The sequence below is a fragment of the Orycteropus afer genome, unplaced genomic scaffold (assembly GCF_000298275.1).
Source record: "Orycteropus afer afer isolate SDZICR_OR568_19922 unplaced genomic scaffold, OryAfe1.0 scaffold00070, whole genome shotgun sequence".
NCBI classification, from domain to species: domain Eukaryota; kingdom Metazoa; phylum Chordata; class Mammalia; order Tubulidentata; family Orycteropodidae; genus Orycteropus; species Orycteropus afer.
This window is the reverse complement of record NW_006921657.1, coordinates 3,056,307-3,076,534: the sequence shown is the minus strand read 5'-3', so window position 1 is coordinate 3,076,534 and position 20,228 is coordinate 3,056,307. Positions and strand designations below refer to the sequence as shown.

At 40.4% G+C, this 20,228-nt stretch overlaps 1 protein-coding gene across 1 annotated transcript in view; it reads right to left on the bottom strand.

Moving 5' to 3' along the window:
- Positions 1 to 20,228, bottom strand: part of CFAP70 (cilia and flagella associated protein 70) — a 131,531-nt gene that overhangs the window by 96,525 nt on the left and 14,778 nt on the right. Inside the window, 3 exon segments of the mRNA XM_007940709.1 lie at positions 1,447 to 1,546; positions 8,049 to 8,143; positions 9,057 to 9,239. Coding sequence (XP_007938900.1) covers positions 1,447 to 1,546; positions 8,049 to 8,143; positions 9,057 to 9,239 — 378 coding nt within the window.

Genomic DNA, 20,228 nt, shown 5'->3' with positions numbered 1-20,228 from the left:
TTCTATGCTAAGTGCCTCATCTTCCTCCTCTGTATTGGACAATGTTTCCGGACTATTCATAAAGTTGTGCTGTAATGTATCAGACAGTGTTTTTCTGCTATTCATAAGGTTTTCCCTGGCCAATTCTTTGAGAAGTGGATGGCCTCTTCCTTCTTCCTAGTCTGTCTCAGTCGGCAAGCCAGGCTGACACCTGTGCACAATGTGCACCCCACTGGGTTTGAAACGCCAGTGGCACAGCCTCAAGACTCACAGCAACATGTCACCACAGTAGGACAAACTGACAGACAAGTTTGTCTCCCTTAGCTGTTGGAAACCTCTCCAACCACCCTTACCTGGATCCCTGAGGCTGACTCCTTGATCTCTTCTAGTCCCCTTTGCCTTTTCTATCCTCTCCCTGCTTTCCCGCCTTGCTGCTTGTGGGGCATGGCCTGGGTTCCCTCCCTCTCCTCACCTGGATCCCTGCGGCTGACTCATCAAAACTGTATCTTTTCATAACAGTAATGCATTTATGAACCCTCTTACTCTAATTAGTAAGCTAAAACATTTTAAGTAGCCAAGTCTTCCTAGTAAAGAAATTTTAAAAACTGTATTAGGTTGAACCATATGAACTTGCCAATATTTGAACACTTTTGACTTATAAAAATGTCTGTATCATGTGTTTTTTTCCTATGGTAAAACTATAGTGAGGAGCTAAAGGGAAATAAGATATTTGGGAATAAAGAAGCATAAACAACTTTGAGAAGAAAATACTTTCAAAGCTAAAATCTGGAAAGTTCTGGGCAGACAAGAATGAGTTGGTCACCCTAGAGACAAGAGTCAAATCAATTCACATGTTCCTTTGGTATCAGAATTAGAAGCTGAATAGTAGTTGGATCTGGTTCAGCATTTCTTATGTAGGCAGTCCCCAGGTTACAAATGTCTGACTTAGTACAACCCACAGTGGTGAACCAACCCCATAAAGCCTACTGTATTAAAAATTTGAGGTACATACAATGATTCACAGTTACAAGTGGATGCTACTTTGCAACTCAAAATATTATCATTATTATTATCACTATATTATTATGTCAAAGGTGTCCTACTGTATCTGGAAGTGTTTCTTTAATGATTTTTATGCATAGAAAGGTACATTATATACTATATATGAAAACAAACATTTGACTATCTTAGATACAAATTGTACCTAACTGTTGCAACTCAGTACAAATTCAGCTTAAAATCAGACCTCAGAACTTGTTCATAATCCAGGACTGCCAGTGTATTTCTTTTTTACCCACTGCCATTGGGTTTCCAAGGCTGTAGATCTTTACAGAAGCAGACTGCTTTATCTTCGTCCTGCAGAGGATGGTGGATGTGAACTGTAGACCTTCTGGTTAGCAGCCAAATATCTCACACAATATGTCAGCAGAGCTCCCTGTATAAATATTTTTAATTGAGCATATTTACCTTCTCTAATTTGCCACTTTTCCCTTTGGATGTAGTCACCAGAGGAACTCTTGTGACCTCTACTGGCCAAAATCGGCAATCAGCAATTCGTTTCTGAAAACTGCAAATCACAAATTTTACACACAAAAAAGAGATTAGTAAAATTTAGGTCAAAGGGAAGTATTCCTCTTTTCCAGAAAGTAATAGAATACACATATATAAAACTCACTGCCATCAAATCATTTGCGACTCATAGCAACCCCTCCTTGGGTTTCTGAGGCAGTATCACTACGGAAGTAGGATTGCCCAACCTTCCTTCCGAGGAGTGGCTGGTGGGTTTGAACCGCCACCCTTCTGGTTAGCAGTCAAATGCCTTAGGCACAGTGACACCAGAGCTCCCACACATATATGTTGTTGTTGTTGTTATGTGCCGTGGAGTCAGACCCGACTCACAGCAACCCGTCCTTGGGTTTCCGAGGCAGTATAACTATGGAAGTAGATTGCCCAACCTTCCTTCCGAGGAGTGGCTGGTGGGTATATAGACATTGTTATTAGGTATGTGGGTTTTTGAAGCCTTCCCAGATTTCTACAATTCCAACAATAATTCTACTCTTCTGCTAGCAGAGAATCCCTGGGGGTGCAAATGATTAATGTAGGCCCTGCTCACCACCCATAGGTCCTTTGAAAGAAAGTCCTGGTGATCTACTTCAGAAAAATCAGCCGCTGAAAACCCTACAGAGCACTGTTCTGCTCTGACACACATGGGATCTCCATGAGCTGGAATAGACTCAAGGGCAAGTGAGTCGTTTTTGTTTTGTTTTGCTTTTTTTTTTTTAAAAAAAAAAAAATCATCTTACTGCTAGCAGAGGCAAACCACACATTCGTTAGAGCAATTTGGAAGTATGAATCAAATGCCTTAAAGATGTTCAAAATCTTTGACTCAGAAATTCCACATCTAGTGATCTATTATAAATAATCAGACAAGTATGCAAACAGTATAAAACACATTTATTTCTACTGTCAGAATAGTCAGAGCAGCTCCTACATATAGAGGTTCAGCTCCCACATATAAAGGGCTTGAAGTTATCATTTCTGTCTTTACAACAAGAAAAAGCTGAACAAAGTGAAATTCAGTAACTTTTCTTACATCCATCAGAGACTTGAGGACAAACCAACCCCTGACATTTCCAGAGACAGGAGAATACAAAGAATCACAGCTGAGATGGGCTTTCTGAGAGCAGAAGCCACTGGAGCCAATAACTGGTAACAACGTAAATGCAGCACACTGCCGTGGAGTCAGATCCAACTCATGGCGACCCCTCCTTGGGTTTCTGAGGCAGTATCACTACAGAAGTAGATTGCCCAACCTTCCTTCCTGGGAGTGGCTGGGGGGTTTGAACCACCAGCCTTCTGATTAGCAGTCAAACGCCTTAGGCACTATCCCACCAGAGCTCTCTTTAATGGAAATGTTGATGAATTGCTGGAGGCTGAGTATAGACTAGTTTGAGGGTTAAAAAGTCCTGGGAGCCCAGTCTTAAGGGTTTCCCACACTTTTGTGGATTTTATCTCCAGGAGCCCCATCAGATTCTCTAAAGATCTGAGCAAATCCTCTCATTTTCTCAGGCAGGCAGAGAGGGAAAGTAAATATTTTTAAATAGTCCAAAGCATTCTTCAAAACAAAAGCGTGCTCTCCCAAGGAATGACTATATCTCGGTTTTACCTAACTTGAGGGAAGGACAATCAGACAATTCCAGCCTCTAGCTTTTCTGCCTCATATAAAAAACAAAACCTGTTGCTACTGAGTCACTCACACTCATAGCAACCCTGTAGGACAGAGTAGGACTGCCCCATAGGGTTTCCAAGGCTGTAATCTTTAGGGAAGCAGACTGCCACATCTTTTTCCCATGGAACAGCTGATGAGGTCAAACCACTAGCCTTTCAGTTAACAGCCAAGTCCTTTAACCACTATGCCACCAGGGCTCCTTCATCTCACATAAAGGGAAGGGGAAGAAAAAAATGCTGTTACCAAACCTCATTGAGATACAACTTCACACCCACGAGGATGGTTATTATCAGAAAAATGGAAAATAATAAGTGTCAGTGAGAATATGGTAAAATGAGAACCCACATACATTACTGGCAGGAATGTAAAATAGGCAGCCACTGTGAAAATCAATTGGTGGTGCCTCAAAAAACTATAATTACCATTTGACCCTGCAATTACACTCCTAGGTATTTACCCCAAATAACGGAAAGCAGGACCTCAAACAGATATTTCTACGCCAATGTTCACTGCAGCACTATTCGTGATAGCAAATAGATGGGAATAACAAGTATCTATCAACAGATGACTGGATCAACAAATGTAATACATCTATGAAATGGAATATTATTCAGCCATAAAGAGAAATGACATTTTGACACATGTTATGACGTGGATGAACCATGAAAACATTATATTGAGTAAAATTCAGACACAAAAGGACAAATACTGCATGATCCCACTTACATTAAATATCTAGAACAATGCGTAGAGACAAAAGTTTATTAGCAGTCATCAAGTGCTAGAAGGACAAGGGAATGTGGATTTAGTGCTTAAAGGGTACTGGGTTTCTGTCTGGGATATTGGAAAACATTTGGAAACAGACAGTGGTGATCACTGCACAACATGGCAAATGTAATTAATCTCACTAAGTTGAACAATTAAAAATGGTTAAAGTGGTAAACAATTATATATTTTTTCCCAACTGAACTCACTGCCACTGAGTTGATTCCAATTCATGGTGACCTTTCAGGACAGAGTAGAAGCACCCCATAGGGTTTCTAAGGCTATAAATCTTTGAGGACGCAGACTTCCTCATCTTTCTCTTATGGAGCAGCTGGTAGGTTTGAACTGCTGGCCTTTTGATTAGCAGCCTACTGGTTTAGCCACCATGCTACCAGAGCTTTTAAAATATATTTTACTAAAATAATCTGTTTTAATGCTATGATATGTCTCTGAAGAACACAGGTCAGGGATGACTCAGGTACATTAAAAAATAGATTTAATCTTAAGATTTAGAATGTGAGTAGTTCTGGCAAGACGGCGGACTAGGCAGAAAGACTGCACAGACCCTCTTCAACAAAGAAAAGGGAAACCAATTAACACAGACACAGAAGATAATCCTGGACCCCTGAGCCTTGAAGGGAAGGATATAGAAGTGGACTAAACCCCAACTAGCAGAAGAATTTGTGTGCTAATACCAAAAAAGGAGACATATGGAACTGTGGTCTGGCAGCGATCCTGAGCCATCCTGACGGCACAGACAGCTTAGAGATTCCTGAGTGTTGGTAGGAGTTAAGAATTAACCTAAAAATCAGCTCTGCTAGCCAGGGACTGCACGGAGGACTGCTCCAGTGGCTGGGGAATAAATGGAGAAGGTGAAGAGAAAGGTGGGCTGAGCTGTGGACTTTGGCCGGTCTGGGGGGTGCCGCCATTTTGAAGGTCTAAAAGCAGCTTGACCATTTTGGATATTTAAAGAGACAGCGCTCTCACAGATTCCCGGGGCTTAAGAACACGTTCTGCTTTCCAGCAACCCCAAGGACCCTCTGGACCTGCAAGACTGAAAAGTTTTTTGAAGGTTATTCAATTGTAATTTGTGTCTAATTGAGTGGGAGACAACAACAGTCCCCATAAGACACAACTACACCCACACGTCCTGCAACTTCACTTACTGAGCGAGAGCCACTACCTCCTTCTCCACCAATGGATCAACAATAAAAAACCACCAAGAAGAGCCGAAATCACCCTTGACTGCTCTTCACAAACAGTTAACAGAGATCTAAATACAACAATGCCACGATGCCTTGGAGACAACAGACCATCACAGTCCACACAAAGAAGCAGGATAAAGTGGTAGAAACAAGGGAGCAGGATACAGACCCAGAACACATCCCTGAGGAAGAACCAGCATTGGAACTCTCTGATAAGGAATTCAAGATTATATAGAGTGTTTGCCTTTCCTAAAACCTTACCAACACATCAACAGAGCTCCAGTATAACAGTTGATTACAAGTTTGAGAGCTACAAAATAGAAGCCATTTAGGAAGCAGTTTTTAGGGAAATCCAAAGACAAAAGGGGAGGGGAAAAAAAAAACTGAAAAACTGGACAGTTTCATAACTGTTCTAAAAATAGTCTATTATTATTTTTTAAAGTCACAGCTATTCATTCAGGTTATACATATACTGATAGTCTTCTCTTTCTTGTCTCTCCTTAATCAGCAGGTCACTGTAACAGAGACAGGTACAGGCTTACCCTGCTACCTGAAAGTAGAGTGTTCCTATGAAACCTTCCTAAGCCAAAATGGCATAAACCAAAGAAACAATTATCATTAATTTAGATAGGAAAAAAAACCCTCAGTGTTCCCAGAACCAAAAAATAAACTACCAAATTACACATAAAATAACACTAACCTACAGTGTTCACAGACACAATTCACAGCTATGGCAGCTTGATGCTGCGGTGCTGAGTGTAGTTCTTGGGGAAGGAGCTTGGCAATGCTGCTGCAGGTGTGTTGCCTCTTTAACAGCTCATTGCAAAACAAATGCTAAATGCTACTTCCACTATTCACCTTTTTTTGTAAAAGTGAAAATTCTCTTTGGATTTCTTTTCATTAGCGAAAACTAACTTAGATATTTTGTAAAAGCCAGGTGGCAAAAAACAAACTTCTGAAAAGCTGAGAGTATCTGTTTTTTCCCCACACAGCATGTAGTCTGTTTTCCTTCCTTGGTAACAAAATCTTGATCTAGTCTGTAACAATGTGTCCAGCTAAAATCTCTAACTCTCGGCCTCTCTCATGCCTAGAAATGGTTAATGAGCCCAGAAGAACTAGATGGTGCTCAGCTACCACTGTCACCCACCTGGGGGGGGGGGGCAATTATGTAGGAGATCCTGGATAGAGAGAGAGAACAATGTGGAACAAACTCAAAATCATAAAATAAAAAACAAAAAGGGACCAGGTTTGAAATAAATAAAGACAAGGTATCAGGTATTATTTCTAGGAACGTTCCATAAGAGGGAGAAGACAGGCAGTATATGTCTTTTACCTTTAAAAATAAATAAATAAAACACACCCACTCCCCTCTTCCAGGAATGTAAATATGCAGGCTGGAGCTTTTATAAATTTCTGTTTCCAGGATTTATGGGGTGTGGGGTGATTGGTTACTTTTGAAAGACGCAAGCCAGCAGTTTTACAAAAGCAGAAAAAGCGCATGGAGGGAAATAGCAGAAGGAGGGAGGGGGGTTTCAGTAGAGGAATTTTCCACTCTCAAAGTTTTGTTTCACAAACTGGCTATGTCTCACCTCAGGTTCAATTCCAGACCTGAAGGGCAGCTAGGGGCCATAGTCTCAGGGGTTCCACCAGGTTCTATCAGACCATCAAACCTAGTCCCTTTTTATTTTTTATTTTATGATTTTGAGTTTTGTTCCACATTGTTCTCCCTCTCTATCCAGGATCTCCTACATAATTGCCCTCCCCCCCGGGTGGGTGACAGTGGTAGCTGGGCACCGTCTAGTTCTTCTGGTCTCATAGTCATGTAGGCTGAGGATCACATGGTGTACCAGTCACTTGGACTAATGGTTTCCATGAATCTTTAGTTTTCTTCATTCTTCTTTGCTCTGGATGAGGAGAGACCCCCTGTTTCATCCAGATGGCCACTTGCAAGCTTTTAAGATCCCAGTCACTACTCACCAAAGTAGGATGAAGAACAATGCTTTTGTGTAGTATGTTATGCCAATTGAGCTTGATGTCCCCTGCTACCAAGGACCCAAGCCTACAGGTCCGACTACTTGCTACCCTCTGGTAGCTGGCTGTGGCCAAGAAGTGACTACAACCTTGTTCCTTGTCAGCTCTACTATATACCTAGAAATTTTTACAGACCATACAAATACAATGAACATTGTCTGCCAACCCTATGCATAGTCATAGGCATACTCACTGCTGCATAAAAATTCCTAATCATTCAGTCTGCAGCTCTGGACTTGTTTTATATGAAAGAGAAATAAACATCTACCTTGGTTAAGCCACCATTACAAATTGCCTTAGCAGTTAGTATTAGCAACTCAACACAATTTCTAATTGACAGCAGTTGCGTAGTGCCTAAGGATTTAACTGCTAACCAGAAGGCTGGCGGTTCAAACCAGCCATTCCTTAAAGGGAGGTTGGGCAATCTACTTCCGTAGTGATACCGTCTTGGAAACTCAAGGAGGGGTCGTTATGAGTCAGCTCCGACTCCACAGCAGTGGTTGTGTTTTTTGTTATGAAGTAGAATAAAGATTGAAATTGAATTAAATCAAATATAGATCAAATTAACAAAAGTAACATTTCTTCTCAACTATGGTCTTCATAGAGGAGCCCTAGTGGCACAAATAATTAAGCATTCAGCTGCTAACTGACAGGCTGGAGGTTTGAATTTACCCAGTGCCTCCACCGGAGAAAGACCTGGTAATCTGCTCCCATAAAGATTACAGCCAAGAAAACCCTATGGGGTGGTTCTATGTCACATGGGGCCACTATGAGTCAAAGCCAATTTGACAGTGCCTAACAAGAACAACATGGGCTTTGTGGGTTAGACCTGATCCTACCTGACCACTGCAGGAGGATCAAAGTAGCAGCGACTTTCCAGGTCCCAAATAATCCTTTTCTTTATGCACTCTGCTTGGTTCCTAAATTCCCTGTCCTGTAAAATAAGATAGAAATTGTGTTCTCTCTGTGTGATACAGTATCATCCTGCTCACTCTGTGGGCCATTCTTTTAATGGATTTGATCACAATACTTTTATTACTGTTACTACTACTACTATAAGTACTATTAATTACTACTTCTACTGCAAATATTGCTACCACCTTAAATTTTAAGATATTAATGTGTAATTATAATTATTAACTATATTAATAAGTTAAGTTTAAGATACATTACAGTACTTATATAAACCTTACCTCAATTTCGACTAAGTGCCAAACATTCATTCACATAATCTCAATCAGTGATTCTCAACCCCAGATGCTTATAATCATTTGAGAGTTTCTAAGAAAACATCAATGACTAGGCATTGGTATAGGAGATCTGGTGGTGTAGTGCCTAAGGCATTTAACTGCTAATCAGAAGGCTGGCGATTCAAACCCAACAGCCACTCCTTCGAAGGAAGACTGGGCAATCTACTTCCGTAGAGATATTGCTTCGGGAACCCAGGGAGGGGGTCGCTATGAGTTGGATTTGACTTGATGGCAGTGAGTTTGGTGGGTTTTTTTTTTGGGGGGGGGGGCATTGGTATTAAATTAAAAGTACATTCTTATGTAATAGCTGTGGGGTAGGGCTTGGAAACTGTCATTGTTTTAAAAGCTTTCCAGGTGATTCTAATATGCAGCAGAGTTGAGAAAGAGGCAGGCTAAATAAAATATTAATCTAAAGATGGTATGAGTTTTCTCTAATCACAACAATGAGAAAAAATACTGCACAGTATTTTTCAACTATTGCTAGCCTTATCTCTTTCACTTGAAATAGTGAGAGTCAGACATTAAAAATAATCCAACTGCCCTGAGATAATCTTTAAATCTTTATCACAAAAATCTGCATAATTCAGCCTCTCTTACCTCAGGGTGGTTGAGTTCTCCTTCTTCTTCTTCATAGGGACCACCAACAATGAATGCATCAGGAATATTATTAGCTCCTGGTGCCAGAATGTTGGCTATAGGCCATTTTTTGGGCCGAGGAATAGGTTCTCTTTCTCCTCCAACTTTCAGAGTTCCATTCTTGAATAATATGGGACAATCTTTCTACAAAAATAAATACAATATGCCAAGAAAAATTGTGATATACTTTTGAAACAGACAAAAAGATTACTGAAATATCTTTTAAATGGGATACTGGGTATTGTCTAACAGACCCGTCCACAATTATCTAATCATATAGAGTGGCCTGTGCCTTTCATTGTCTTTCAACTATTTTATAATAGTCATTTTAGAAAATTGCTAATGCAAATTATTCTTATACCGTGAGTATATGTGAATATATTTTGTCCAGTAGATATGTAATTGATGTTGCCCTGTAGCTACAGATCAGTTTTAAAGTATTAATAACTTCTAATATTTTTTCAGGTTCTCCTTTGAACCAGTTTTTGCATTTTACTGATTCTTTCATTAATTACTTAAATAAAATCTTTGATCAAATATTTTGTCATTTCACATTTATATGAGATTCTTCATTTACCTTTTTAAAAATTATCCTTTAAAAACAAACTTAAATCTGACAAAAGGCTAAAAATAGACATTTTCATAACTTACAATTATCAAAAATGTATTTGCAATGGAAATAGTTAAAAGATACAAAGACAATTTAAAGGAAGACAAAAATTTTAAATCCAACATTTAAATAAAAAGATTCTATGCTGTTGTTGTTATTGTTAGGTGCTGTGGATGGTTTTCACTCATAAGGACCAAAACAGAACAAAACACTACCTGGTCCTGTGCCATCCTTACAATTGTTGCTGTTTGAGCCCTTTGTTGGAGCCACTGCATCAATACATCTCATGGAGAGTCTCCTTTTTCGGCTATCTCTCTACTTTATCACACATTATATCTTTCTCTAGGGATTGTTTCCTCCTGATAACATGACCAAAGTATGTGAGGCAAAGTCTGGCCATTCTTGTTTCTAAGGAGCATTTTGGCTATACTTCTTCCAAGATAGGTTTGTTCATTCTTCTTGCAGATATATTCAATATTCTCCTCCAACAGCTTAATTCAAAAACCTCAACTGTTCTCCAATCTTCATTATTCATTGTCTAGCTTCCACATGCATATAAGGCAATTGAGAATACAGTGACTAAGTTCAGTTGCACCTTAGTCTTCAAAGTCGAATCTTGCTCTTTAATATTTTAAAGAGGTCTTTTGCAGCAGATCTGCCTGAAGCAATAAGTCATTTGATTTTTTGACTGATGCTTTCATTGGCACTGATTGTGGATCCAACTAAAATGAAATCCTTGACGATGTCAATCCTTTCTCATTTATTATGCACTTGCTGAGTGGTACAGTTGTGAAGATTTCTGTTCTCTATATGTTGATATAATTTATCTGAAGGCTGTAGTCTTTGATCTTCATCAATAAGTTCTTCAAGTCTTCTTCACTTTCAACAAGCACAGTTGTGTCATCTGCATATCACAGGTTATTAATGAGTCTTCCTCCAATCCTGATGCTGCGTTCTTCTTCATATAGTCCAGCTCTTGGATTATTTGTTCAGCATACAGATTGCATAAATATGGTGAAAGGATACAACCCTGACCCATACTTTTCCTGATTTTAAACCATGTAGTATCTCACTGTTCTGTTCAAATGACTGCCTCTTGGTCCATGTACAGGTTCCTCATGAGCTCAATTAAGTTCTGGAATTACCATTCTCTGCAATGTTATTCATAATTTCTTATGATCCACACAGTCAAATGTCTTTGCATAGTCAATAAAACACAGGTAAACACACTTCTGGAATTCTTTGCTTTCAGCCAAGATCCATATGACATCAGCAATGATATCCCTCCTTCCATGCCCTCTTCTGAATCTGGCTTGAATTTCTGGCAGCTCCCTGTCTATATATTGCTGCAACCATTTTAAAATTATTTTCAGCAAAATGTGATTTGCATATGACATTAATTATATCGTTCAATAATTTCTGCATTCCATTGGATAATCTTTCTTTGGAAAGGGGACAAAAATTGATCTCTTCCTGTTGCCAGGCCAGGTAGCTGTCTTCCAAATTTCTTGGCACAAATAAGTGAGTGCTTCCAGTGTTCAATCCATTTGTCAAAACATCTCAATGGGCATTCCACCAATTACTGGAGCCTTACTTTTCACTAATTCCATCAGTGCAGCTTGGACTTCTTCCTTCAGTACCATTGGCTCTTGATCATATGCAAGCTCCTGAAATGGTTGAATGTTGACCAATTCTTTTTGCTACCGTGATTCTATTCTATACATAGAATCCTTCCAACTTCTTTTTTATGCTTCCTGCATTGTTCAGTATATTTTGCAACTCAAGGCTTGAATTTTTTTTTCAGTTCTTTTTGCTTGAGAAATGCCAAACATGTTCTCGTCTTTTGATTTTCTAATTTCAGGTCTTTGGATATTTCATTATAAGACTTCACTTTGTCTTCTTGAGCCACCCTTTGAAATCTGTTCAGCTCTTTTACTTTATCATTCCTTCCATTTGCTTTAGCTACTCTCCATAAAAGAGCAAATTCAGTCTCTTCTGACATCCATTTTGGTCTTTTCTTTCTTTCCTGTATTTTTAATGGCCTTTTGTTTTCTTCATGTATGATATCTTTGATGTCATTCTACAATCATTTAGTTTTTGGTCACTGGTATTTAATATATCAAATCTATTTTTCAAATGGTCTTTAAATTTAGGTGGGATATAATCAAGGTCATATTTTGACTCTCTTGGACTTGTTTTATTTTCTTCAACTTGAGTCTTCTTAAACTTGCATATGAGCAACTGATAATCTGTTCCACAGTCAGCCCCTGCCCTTGTTCTGACTGATGATATTGAGCTTCTCTATTATCTCTTTCCACAGATGGAGTCAATTCAATTCTTGTGTATTCCATCTGGTGCAGTCCATGTGGACAGTTGGTGTTTATGTTGTTGAAAAAAGGTATTTTCGATGAATAAGCAGTTGGTCTTGCAAAATCCTATCATGTGATCTCTGACATATTTTCCATCACTGCAGCCGTATTTTCCAACTACCAGTACTTCTTTGTCTCCAACTTTTGCATTCCAATCACCTGCCGGTAATGATCAACACATCTTGATTTCATGCCTGGTCAATTTCAGACTGCAGAAGTTGGTAAAAAATCTCCAATAGCTTCATCTTTGGCTTTAGTGCTTTGTGTGTAAATCTGAATAACAGTCATATTAACTGGTCTTCCTTGTAGGCATATGGATAGTATCCTATTACTGACAGCACTGTACTTGAAGATAGATCTTGAAATGTTCTTTTTGATGATGAATGTGATGCCATTCTTTTTCAATTTGTCATTCCTGGCTTAGTAGACCACATGACTGTACACTCAAAATGGCCAATACTAGTTCATTTCAGCTTACTAATGCCTAGGATATCAATTGTTCTGTTTTCCATTTCAATTTTGACAACTCCCAATTTTCCTAGATTTATGCTTCATACATTTCAAGTTCCAATTATTAATGGATGTTTGCAGTTATTTCTTCTTGAGTCATGCCACATTAGCAAGTGAAGTTCTTGAAAGCTTTACTCCATCCACATCTTTAAGGCTGACTCTGCTCTGAAAAGGGAGCTCCTCCCTAGTTATATTTTGAGTGTCTTCCAACCTCATCTTCTGGCACTGTATCAGATACTATATATCACTAATAATCTGTGAACTGCTAATTAAAAGAATGAGATACCATTTTAAACCATTAGATTGGCAAAATCAAAGTCTAAAAATATCAAGTATTGGCAAGAATGTATTGAAAGATAGGTGGTATAAGAAGAAATACATTTGGAAAGACATGATGAGGATCATCTACATAAGTATATATACAGATATAACGAAGCTATCTCTGCATGGCAGTCCAGAGAATGGATTTTGATTTAAATGTCTAAAAAATGAAGCCATAAAAGTACTAAATGGAAAACAAGGACTTCCTAAACACAGAAGTAAATACAGGAAACTATAAAGCAAAATAATAAGATTCTACCACCAAAAATCTTAAAACTTTTATATGTCCAAAATATAAACAGAAGGGAAATTATAGTGGAGAAAAAGTACATAGTATATCTTAATATTGAAAGACTTCTTACAAATAAACCATAAAGAAAAAGAATATTAACAGTTAAGTTAAATATGAAACCATGTCAGTTTGTCATACTGTGGTGGCTTGCTAATTGCTGTGAGGCTGGAGGCTATGCCCCAGGTATTTCAAATACCAGTAGGGTATTTGAAAAATACAAAGGTAAATGTGAAAAAATACAAATAAAGGAAATATAAATATAGGAAAAATTCAGCCTCACTACTAATCAAGCAAGCGCAAAATAAAATCCTATCGTCTACTCATTAGACAGACAAAGATTTTTAAAATTTTGGCAATGTAGCAGGGAAACAATTCTTCATACACTGTTAACAAAGCATGAATTTATCCAACCTTGCTGAAAACAGTGTGGCAGATATATTTTAAAAAGTTCTTATAAATGAATGAACACTTTTACCTAGTAACTCTATTTCTAGCAGCTTATTCTAAGGAAATAATGAATGTACAAAAATATTTAGCAAAAGGATGCTTTTTTTATTTAAGTGTTTTAATATAAAATATTTGGAAATAGCTTAAGAATCACACAACAGAATTAGTCATTTAAATTATTTACTCAGATGGGTGCTATTAGAATTACAAAAGGAATAAAGAAATGGTCTTTGCCCTCAGGAAGCTTAAATTCAAATAGAATTATGCTCAAATTCTTCATTTACATACTAAGAACATTTAAAAATACATTTTAGAGGCGAAATTAATAGTTCAATGAATATGTAAGATTAATGCATAAATTAAACAGCACTCAAAGTGGAGCAGATTAATTAGAGAATGTCCTTGAGAAAGAAAGTTTTAAATGAAGTTCCAAATATAGGAGGGGATGGCTATAAATACAGAACAGTTAGTAGAGTTTTCTAGATGGAAGAGTGTGGTGAGATGAGTTCCTTTATGTGGGCTTTTACTTGGTTCTTCAGAAAAATAGCTTGGGAGATACCCGCCCTGCTTTCCTGAGAGTTGTTACCTTTGTCCTAGTTCTTTGGAGAAACTATTTAGGGGACCTCTTGGGCTGAGTGGTATCTCAGGAGCTTGTGACTCTCTAAAACGATTGGCTGGTCCACAATCTTGCAAGGAATTGGTCAATATACTACTCAGATAATGGCTCGGAAATCTACCCAATAGGATTGAACGCATTGTGTTCTAATGAGATGTGTTAGTTAATAAGGTTATGTGTCAACTTGGCTGAGGCTGGATTTGAATGGCTAGGCAGCTGGATGTAGTTATTTTCCATAATGAGATTGGTAATCAACTTCATGGTGGAATATACTACGAGCGGCTGAGTAGCTACCTTAGGGATGCTTCCAGTGTGTAAGAAGCCTTGAGAAAGGTCTCTAGCTTTTTGGCATACCTGGATCCTGCATTTGGCAGAGTTTTCATCTCAGTGGACTGCCATGTTGTCTGCTAATTCTTGAGACTATTTCTGGACGTGGACTAGTGGTCTGTCATGTTACTTGATAATCTTGGGGCTGTGCCATTTTACTTGTCAACCTTGGGTTTGTCAGCCTTAGCAGCCAAGAGCTGCCTAAATGACGCCTCCAGCTCCAATGGGCTGGGAGCAGGAGGCAGAGCTGAAGCCTTAGGTCAAGGGGCTTTCACCCAACCCCTAGAGCTGGTACTCTGAACTCAGATTTCTAGCCTCCTAAACTGTAAGAGAATGAATACTTGTTTCTTAAAACCATCCATCTGTGGTATTTTCTGTTAGCGCAATACTAGATAACCAACACACAAGGGAATTGGTTGGTTCATGGTCCTGCTGAGAGGATATGCCTTGAAATTCACAAGAAGTTTTTTATATAAGCAGCCAACCCCGCAGAGGTTTTCAGAGGCAGAGAGAAAAGACAGAACAAGAAGGAACCTCAAAAACAAGACAAGCCTGGAGCAGAGTGGTTTGGACCTCTGATAGCTATGAGGGGAACCTCTTAAAACTGCTGTAATATGAGTCAAGGGTGATAAAACTGAAGACAGTGAGAAGCCTGGAAGGGAGCCTAGCAGCAGAGAGTCCAGTGAGAGGCCCAGAATGGGGCCTGGCAGCAGAACTAGCAGCACTTGCTATGAGTTGGGCCAGTATGGCAGGCCAATGGCTGGGAAGGCAACGGCAGAGAGGTTGTGTAAGGCTGATAGCAGGGCCTGTCTGCTAGTATGCTTGAGAAGGGCCTGCTTACATGACTGACTAGTACCTGCTTGCACAGCAGAAAGGCCTGCTAGTGGCAGAAAGGAGTTGAGAAAGCTGTTCTGGTTGGAATCTTTCACTGAAGAACAGAGGGATGTGCTCTCCACCTCAAGGGAGCCTTCCAAACTTTGCCTATGTGCTTCCTGATCCTGATCCTGACTTGTTCTTGTTACTTCCAAGTTGATTCTGATCCTGAGTTGTAGCCTGTTACTTCCTGAATAAACCACATAACTTTGAGTATGCTCTGTGAGTTCTGCATGGCCATTATAATGATTATTGAACCCTGCAGAGAAATAGAATGTTGTGGGAGGAACAGTTGGTATCAGAGATGGTGAAAAGGTTGGAGAGCAGAGGTATGTCTGACCTCCATGTCATAGGAACCAGCTTTGTGCTGATCCTGATTCTTATCCCTCCAGAATTTAGGAAGGTCTTTATGCTGTAATACAAGGATGTCAGAAGTGTAGTGAGGGTAACGAGCACCCAGGGCAATCTCTAAGTACCACTATTCCTCAATTCAAGTGCCCAGGGGCAATTTCTAGGTTGTGCAGCATCCCCCTCACACACACACACACACACACAATGTCAAAATGAATAGACATTGATAGTGGTGACATGTCAGCAGAAATAGCTTCCCCCTTTGTGTCCAGCCGCCTCAGTCAGGAGCCTTTCATATTTGTGGCACCTTGGAATGTCATTCTGGGCCTCATCTGGTGCCCCCTTGGACTTGCACCCAGGGGCAAGTGTCCCTCTCTGCCCCTCCCCCCCCCATGCCTCTGGATGTATATCATGCTTAAGGGAGGGCATTGGACCATACCAGGTTACTAGAAACTGCTCAGTGGCACCCCCCTTCAAGTGGCACCCAAGGTATACACCATACTTGCCATACTTTACCTTCTGGTTAGCAGTCAAATGCCTTAGGTACTATGCTACCAGAGCTCCCATAAAGAGACATAAGGAGATTAAAAAGAGGGCTTTAAATCAATTCAGTCACAGCCAGTGGAAATAAGGGCAGTGTACACATTGCATAGCAACCAAATCCCTTGTGTGTTGGAGTTTGACTGGAGTAGAAAACAGGTAGAAATGCCCCACTCAAAGATGGCGGCTGATTATAACACAACACAAGTTCAAAGTGGTGCGGTCGGCCACCATCTCTGAGTAGGGCACAGCTGTCTGTTTCCTCAAACCAAAAACCAAATTTGATTCTGAATCATAGTGACCTCCATTGGGTTTATGAGGCAGTAAACCTTTATGGAAGTAGATCGCCCATCTTCCTTCCATAGAGCAGCTGTCAGGTTAAAATACAACACAAGAGATTTGATTGCTATGCAACACCAACAGTGCCCTTGTTTCCTCCATGACTGGACCATTTCAAACCAATTCAAAGCCCTGATTAAAAATAAGCAAAGCTATACAGAATATAACTTCATTTTACTGAACCAGAAATGAGAAGCAGCAGCAGCAGAAGAAGAAATGAGGCTGCTTGAGGCTCAGACTAAAAGAAAGGGGACTATTTACTGGGGTCCCTGAAATCGAAGAACAGAAATCTGGATTTACTAGGCAAAAGAGAAATGGGTTTTTGAGAAAAATATAATTAAAAAATTTTTGTTCTGCTAGATATGTGGATTAGGATAAAGAGATTCAGAGACCCAGGACTAGGATATAGAGATTCCAGCCACATCTTTTGGTGTCTATTAACTACATACATTTAAAGCCCAGTATAATATGCAAGATTCATTTGGAAAAAAATTGAATGAAGCTGAGAACATAAAAGTAGATGCAAATAAATGGATAGGTATTTCCTGTTCGTACATAGGGAAACCTTCATATATATATGACCAAACCCACTGCCATAGAGTCGATTCTGACTCATAGCAACACTTTTGTAATAAAGTAGAACTGCCCCATAGGGTTTCTGTGATAGTTGGTGTGGTAGTTCAGTTTGTGTGTCAACTAAGCTCGGCCTGGTTGAGTGGCTGGGTAGCTGGATGTAGTATTCTTCATGATAAGACTGGTTATCAACTCCATGGTGGAATCTACTGTGAGCAGCTGAGTAGCTGCCTTAGGGATGTGGTCAGCTTCCTGTATATAAGGAGAAGGCTTGGGGAATAGTTTTTAGCTTATGGCACACTTAGACCCTGCATTTAGCCATGTCGCTGTTCAATGGCCTTCCATGCTCTGCTGACCTTGGGGCTTTCAATGGACTTGAATTAATGGTCTGCTGTGTGGTTTGGTAACATCAGGACTGTGCCATTTGTCAACCTTGGGCTTGTTAGCCTCAGCAGCCAGTAGCTGCCTGAGTGAAGAGATGCCTCTAACTTCAGTGGGCCAGGAGCAAGAGGGAGAGCTGAAGCCCAAGGTCAAGGGGCTTTTACACAGCCCCTGGAGCCTGGCACTTGGAACTCAGACTTCTAGCCTCCTGAACTGTAAGAGAATAAACTCCTGTTTTTTCAAGCCATCCCATTTGTGATATATTCTTGTCAGAGTGGCACTAGGTGACCAAAACAGAATATGGTACCAAGAAAGTGGGGAGCTGCTATTCTGAAAGGTACCTAAAATGTGGAAACAGGAGTGGAGTGCGTCCTTGACCCAAGACCCTGGCATGTGACATGAGAGACGGTAGAAGCAGAGCCGAGAGAACTGCCACGAGACTGCGACAGGCTTACCAGCCCACAAAGGAAAAAGCTGGATGCCACTGCACAGGCGGCTTCCTGGTGGAGTGAGCTGCCTTCAGGCATTAATTGGTAGAAGAGATTGGGATGAAATGGAGTAGCAGGTTGGCCAGCCCACAGAGCAAGGAAGCTAAATGCTTTGGGGGCAGGAAGATTTCCTGTGGAGTGGGTTGCCTTTGGCATTACTCAGCAGAAGCAGAGAGACCAAGGAAATGGGAAGCAGAGCTGCCTCAACCTCAAAGGGTAGGGCAATGACCTCTGGGGGCAGAACCACCATAGCCTCCTAGGTTTCAAAGAGTTAGACCTTCACCAACTTGGTTCTAGAGTGTGGGACTGCTCGTCCACGTGGGCCAGTGGGATGGAGCCATAGCCACTGCCCAAGAGTGAGGGGGCAGGGCTACCATGCCCAAGTTAGAGGAATGGGTCCCACCAGGCCAAGGGGGTGAGGTCGCCACTGAGGGACGAGGAGATTAGAGCCACCCAGTGAAGCAGATCTGTACAGATGTCAACCACTGAAGGTATGGACAGGTGCCAAGCTGACAAGGGGTGGAACTGTGGCAGTTAAGTTTGTGTGTCAACTTGGCTGGGCCTGGTTGAATGGTTGGGCAGCTGGATGTAGTATTCCCCACGGTAAGACTGGTAATCAACTCCACGGTGGAGTCAACTGTGAGCAACTGAGTAGCTGCCTTACGGATGTGGTCTGCTTCCTGTATATAAGGAGAAGCCTTGGGAAACAGTTTCTAGCTTATGGCACACTTGAATCCTTCATGTAGCCTTGTCATTGTTCAACAGCCTTCCATGCTCTGCCAACCTTGGGACTTTCAATGGACTTGAATTAATGGCCTGCTGTGTGGTTTGGTAACATCGGGACTGTGCCATTTTATTTGACGACCTTGGGCTTGTTAGCCTCAGCAGCCAGTAGCCGCCTGAGTCAAGAGATGCCTCTAGCTTCAGCCGGCCAGGAGCAAGAGGCTGAGCTGAAGCCCAAGGTCAAGGGGCTTTCACACAGTTCCTAGAGCCTGGCACTTTGAACTCGGACTTCTAGCCTCCCGAACTATAAGAGATTAAACTCCTGTTTGTTCAAGGCATTCCATTTGTGGTATATTCCTGTCAGAGTGGCACTAGGTAACCAGAACAGTTGGAGTTTTGTGTCAACTTAGCTGGACCACAATTCTAAGTGGTTTAAGCAGTTGTCATGTGGGTTATTACCATGATGAGATTGGATGTGTATGTTTTGAGCAGCCAATCTGTTGAAAGAGAGTTTCCCTAGGAGTGTGCCCTGTTTCCAATATATTTATGGACATCCCAGGAAAAGAGACACGTTTCTGTGGATCAGGATCCTGTTAGCTGCCTACAACTGTCCGTGGGTGAACAATCCACCATTTGGCCTGGTGATCTTGGATTCATCGTTTGTTGGAGTCAACAGCTGGTATACTGCCTGCCAACTCGAGCCTGTCAGCCCCTGCAGCTGTGTTAGTTGGGAAAAGCCTCCAGCTTGACATTTGATCCAGGAACTTGGGACTTGGCAGCTTTTATAAGTGTGTGAGACATTTTTCTAAGATAAATTTCTCTCTCTCTAAATTAATCTATTAATGTAATGCAAACCCAATCAAAATACCAAACAGGATTCTTCCCAGAATAGGTAAACTGACCATAAAGTTTACACTGAAAAATAAATATTCAAGAATGTCCAAGAAAATTCTGGAAGTATAATAAACAGAAAAGCTCTATCAGACTTTAAAGCTCTACCTGGAAAGGCAACCTTCATCAAACATCAGAATGAGGAAGCATTATACAAGTTTAAAATTATGAGAGAAATCTAAAAGGAAAGGTTTAACTATAAAAAAGAAAAAAAACAATAGAAAACCTTTTGGATGTCATAGCAATGACCCAAATTAAATAAATAAATAATAAACTGGAAGAAAACTTGATAATAAATTGACATATTTAGAAAAACATTGTTGTTGTTGTTGTTACGTGCCATCAAGTCGGACCTGACTCATAGTGACTCCTCCTTGGGTTTCCAAGGTGGTATCACTACAGAAGTAGATTGCCCAACCTTCCTTCCAAGGAGTGGCTGGTGGGTTGGAACCAGCAGCCTTCTGGTTAGCAGTCAAGTGCCT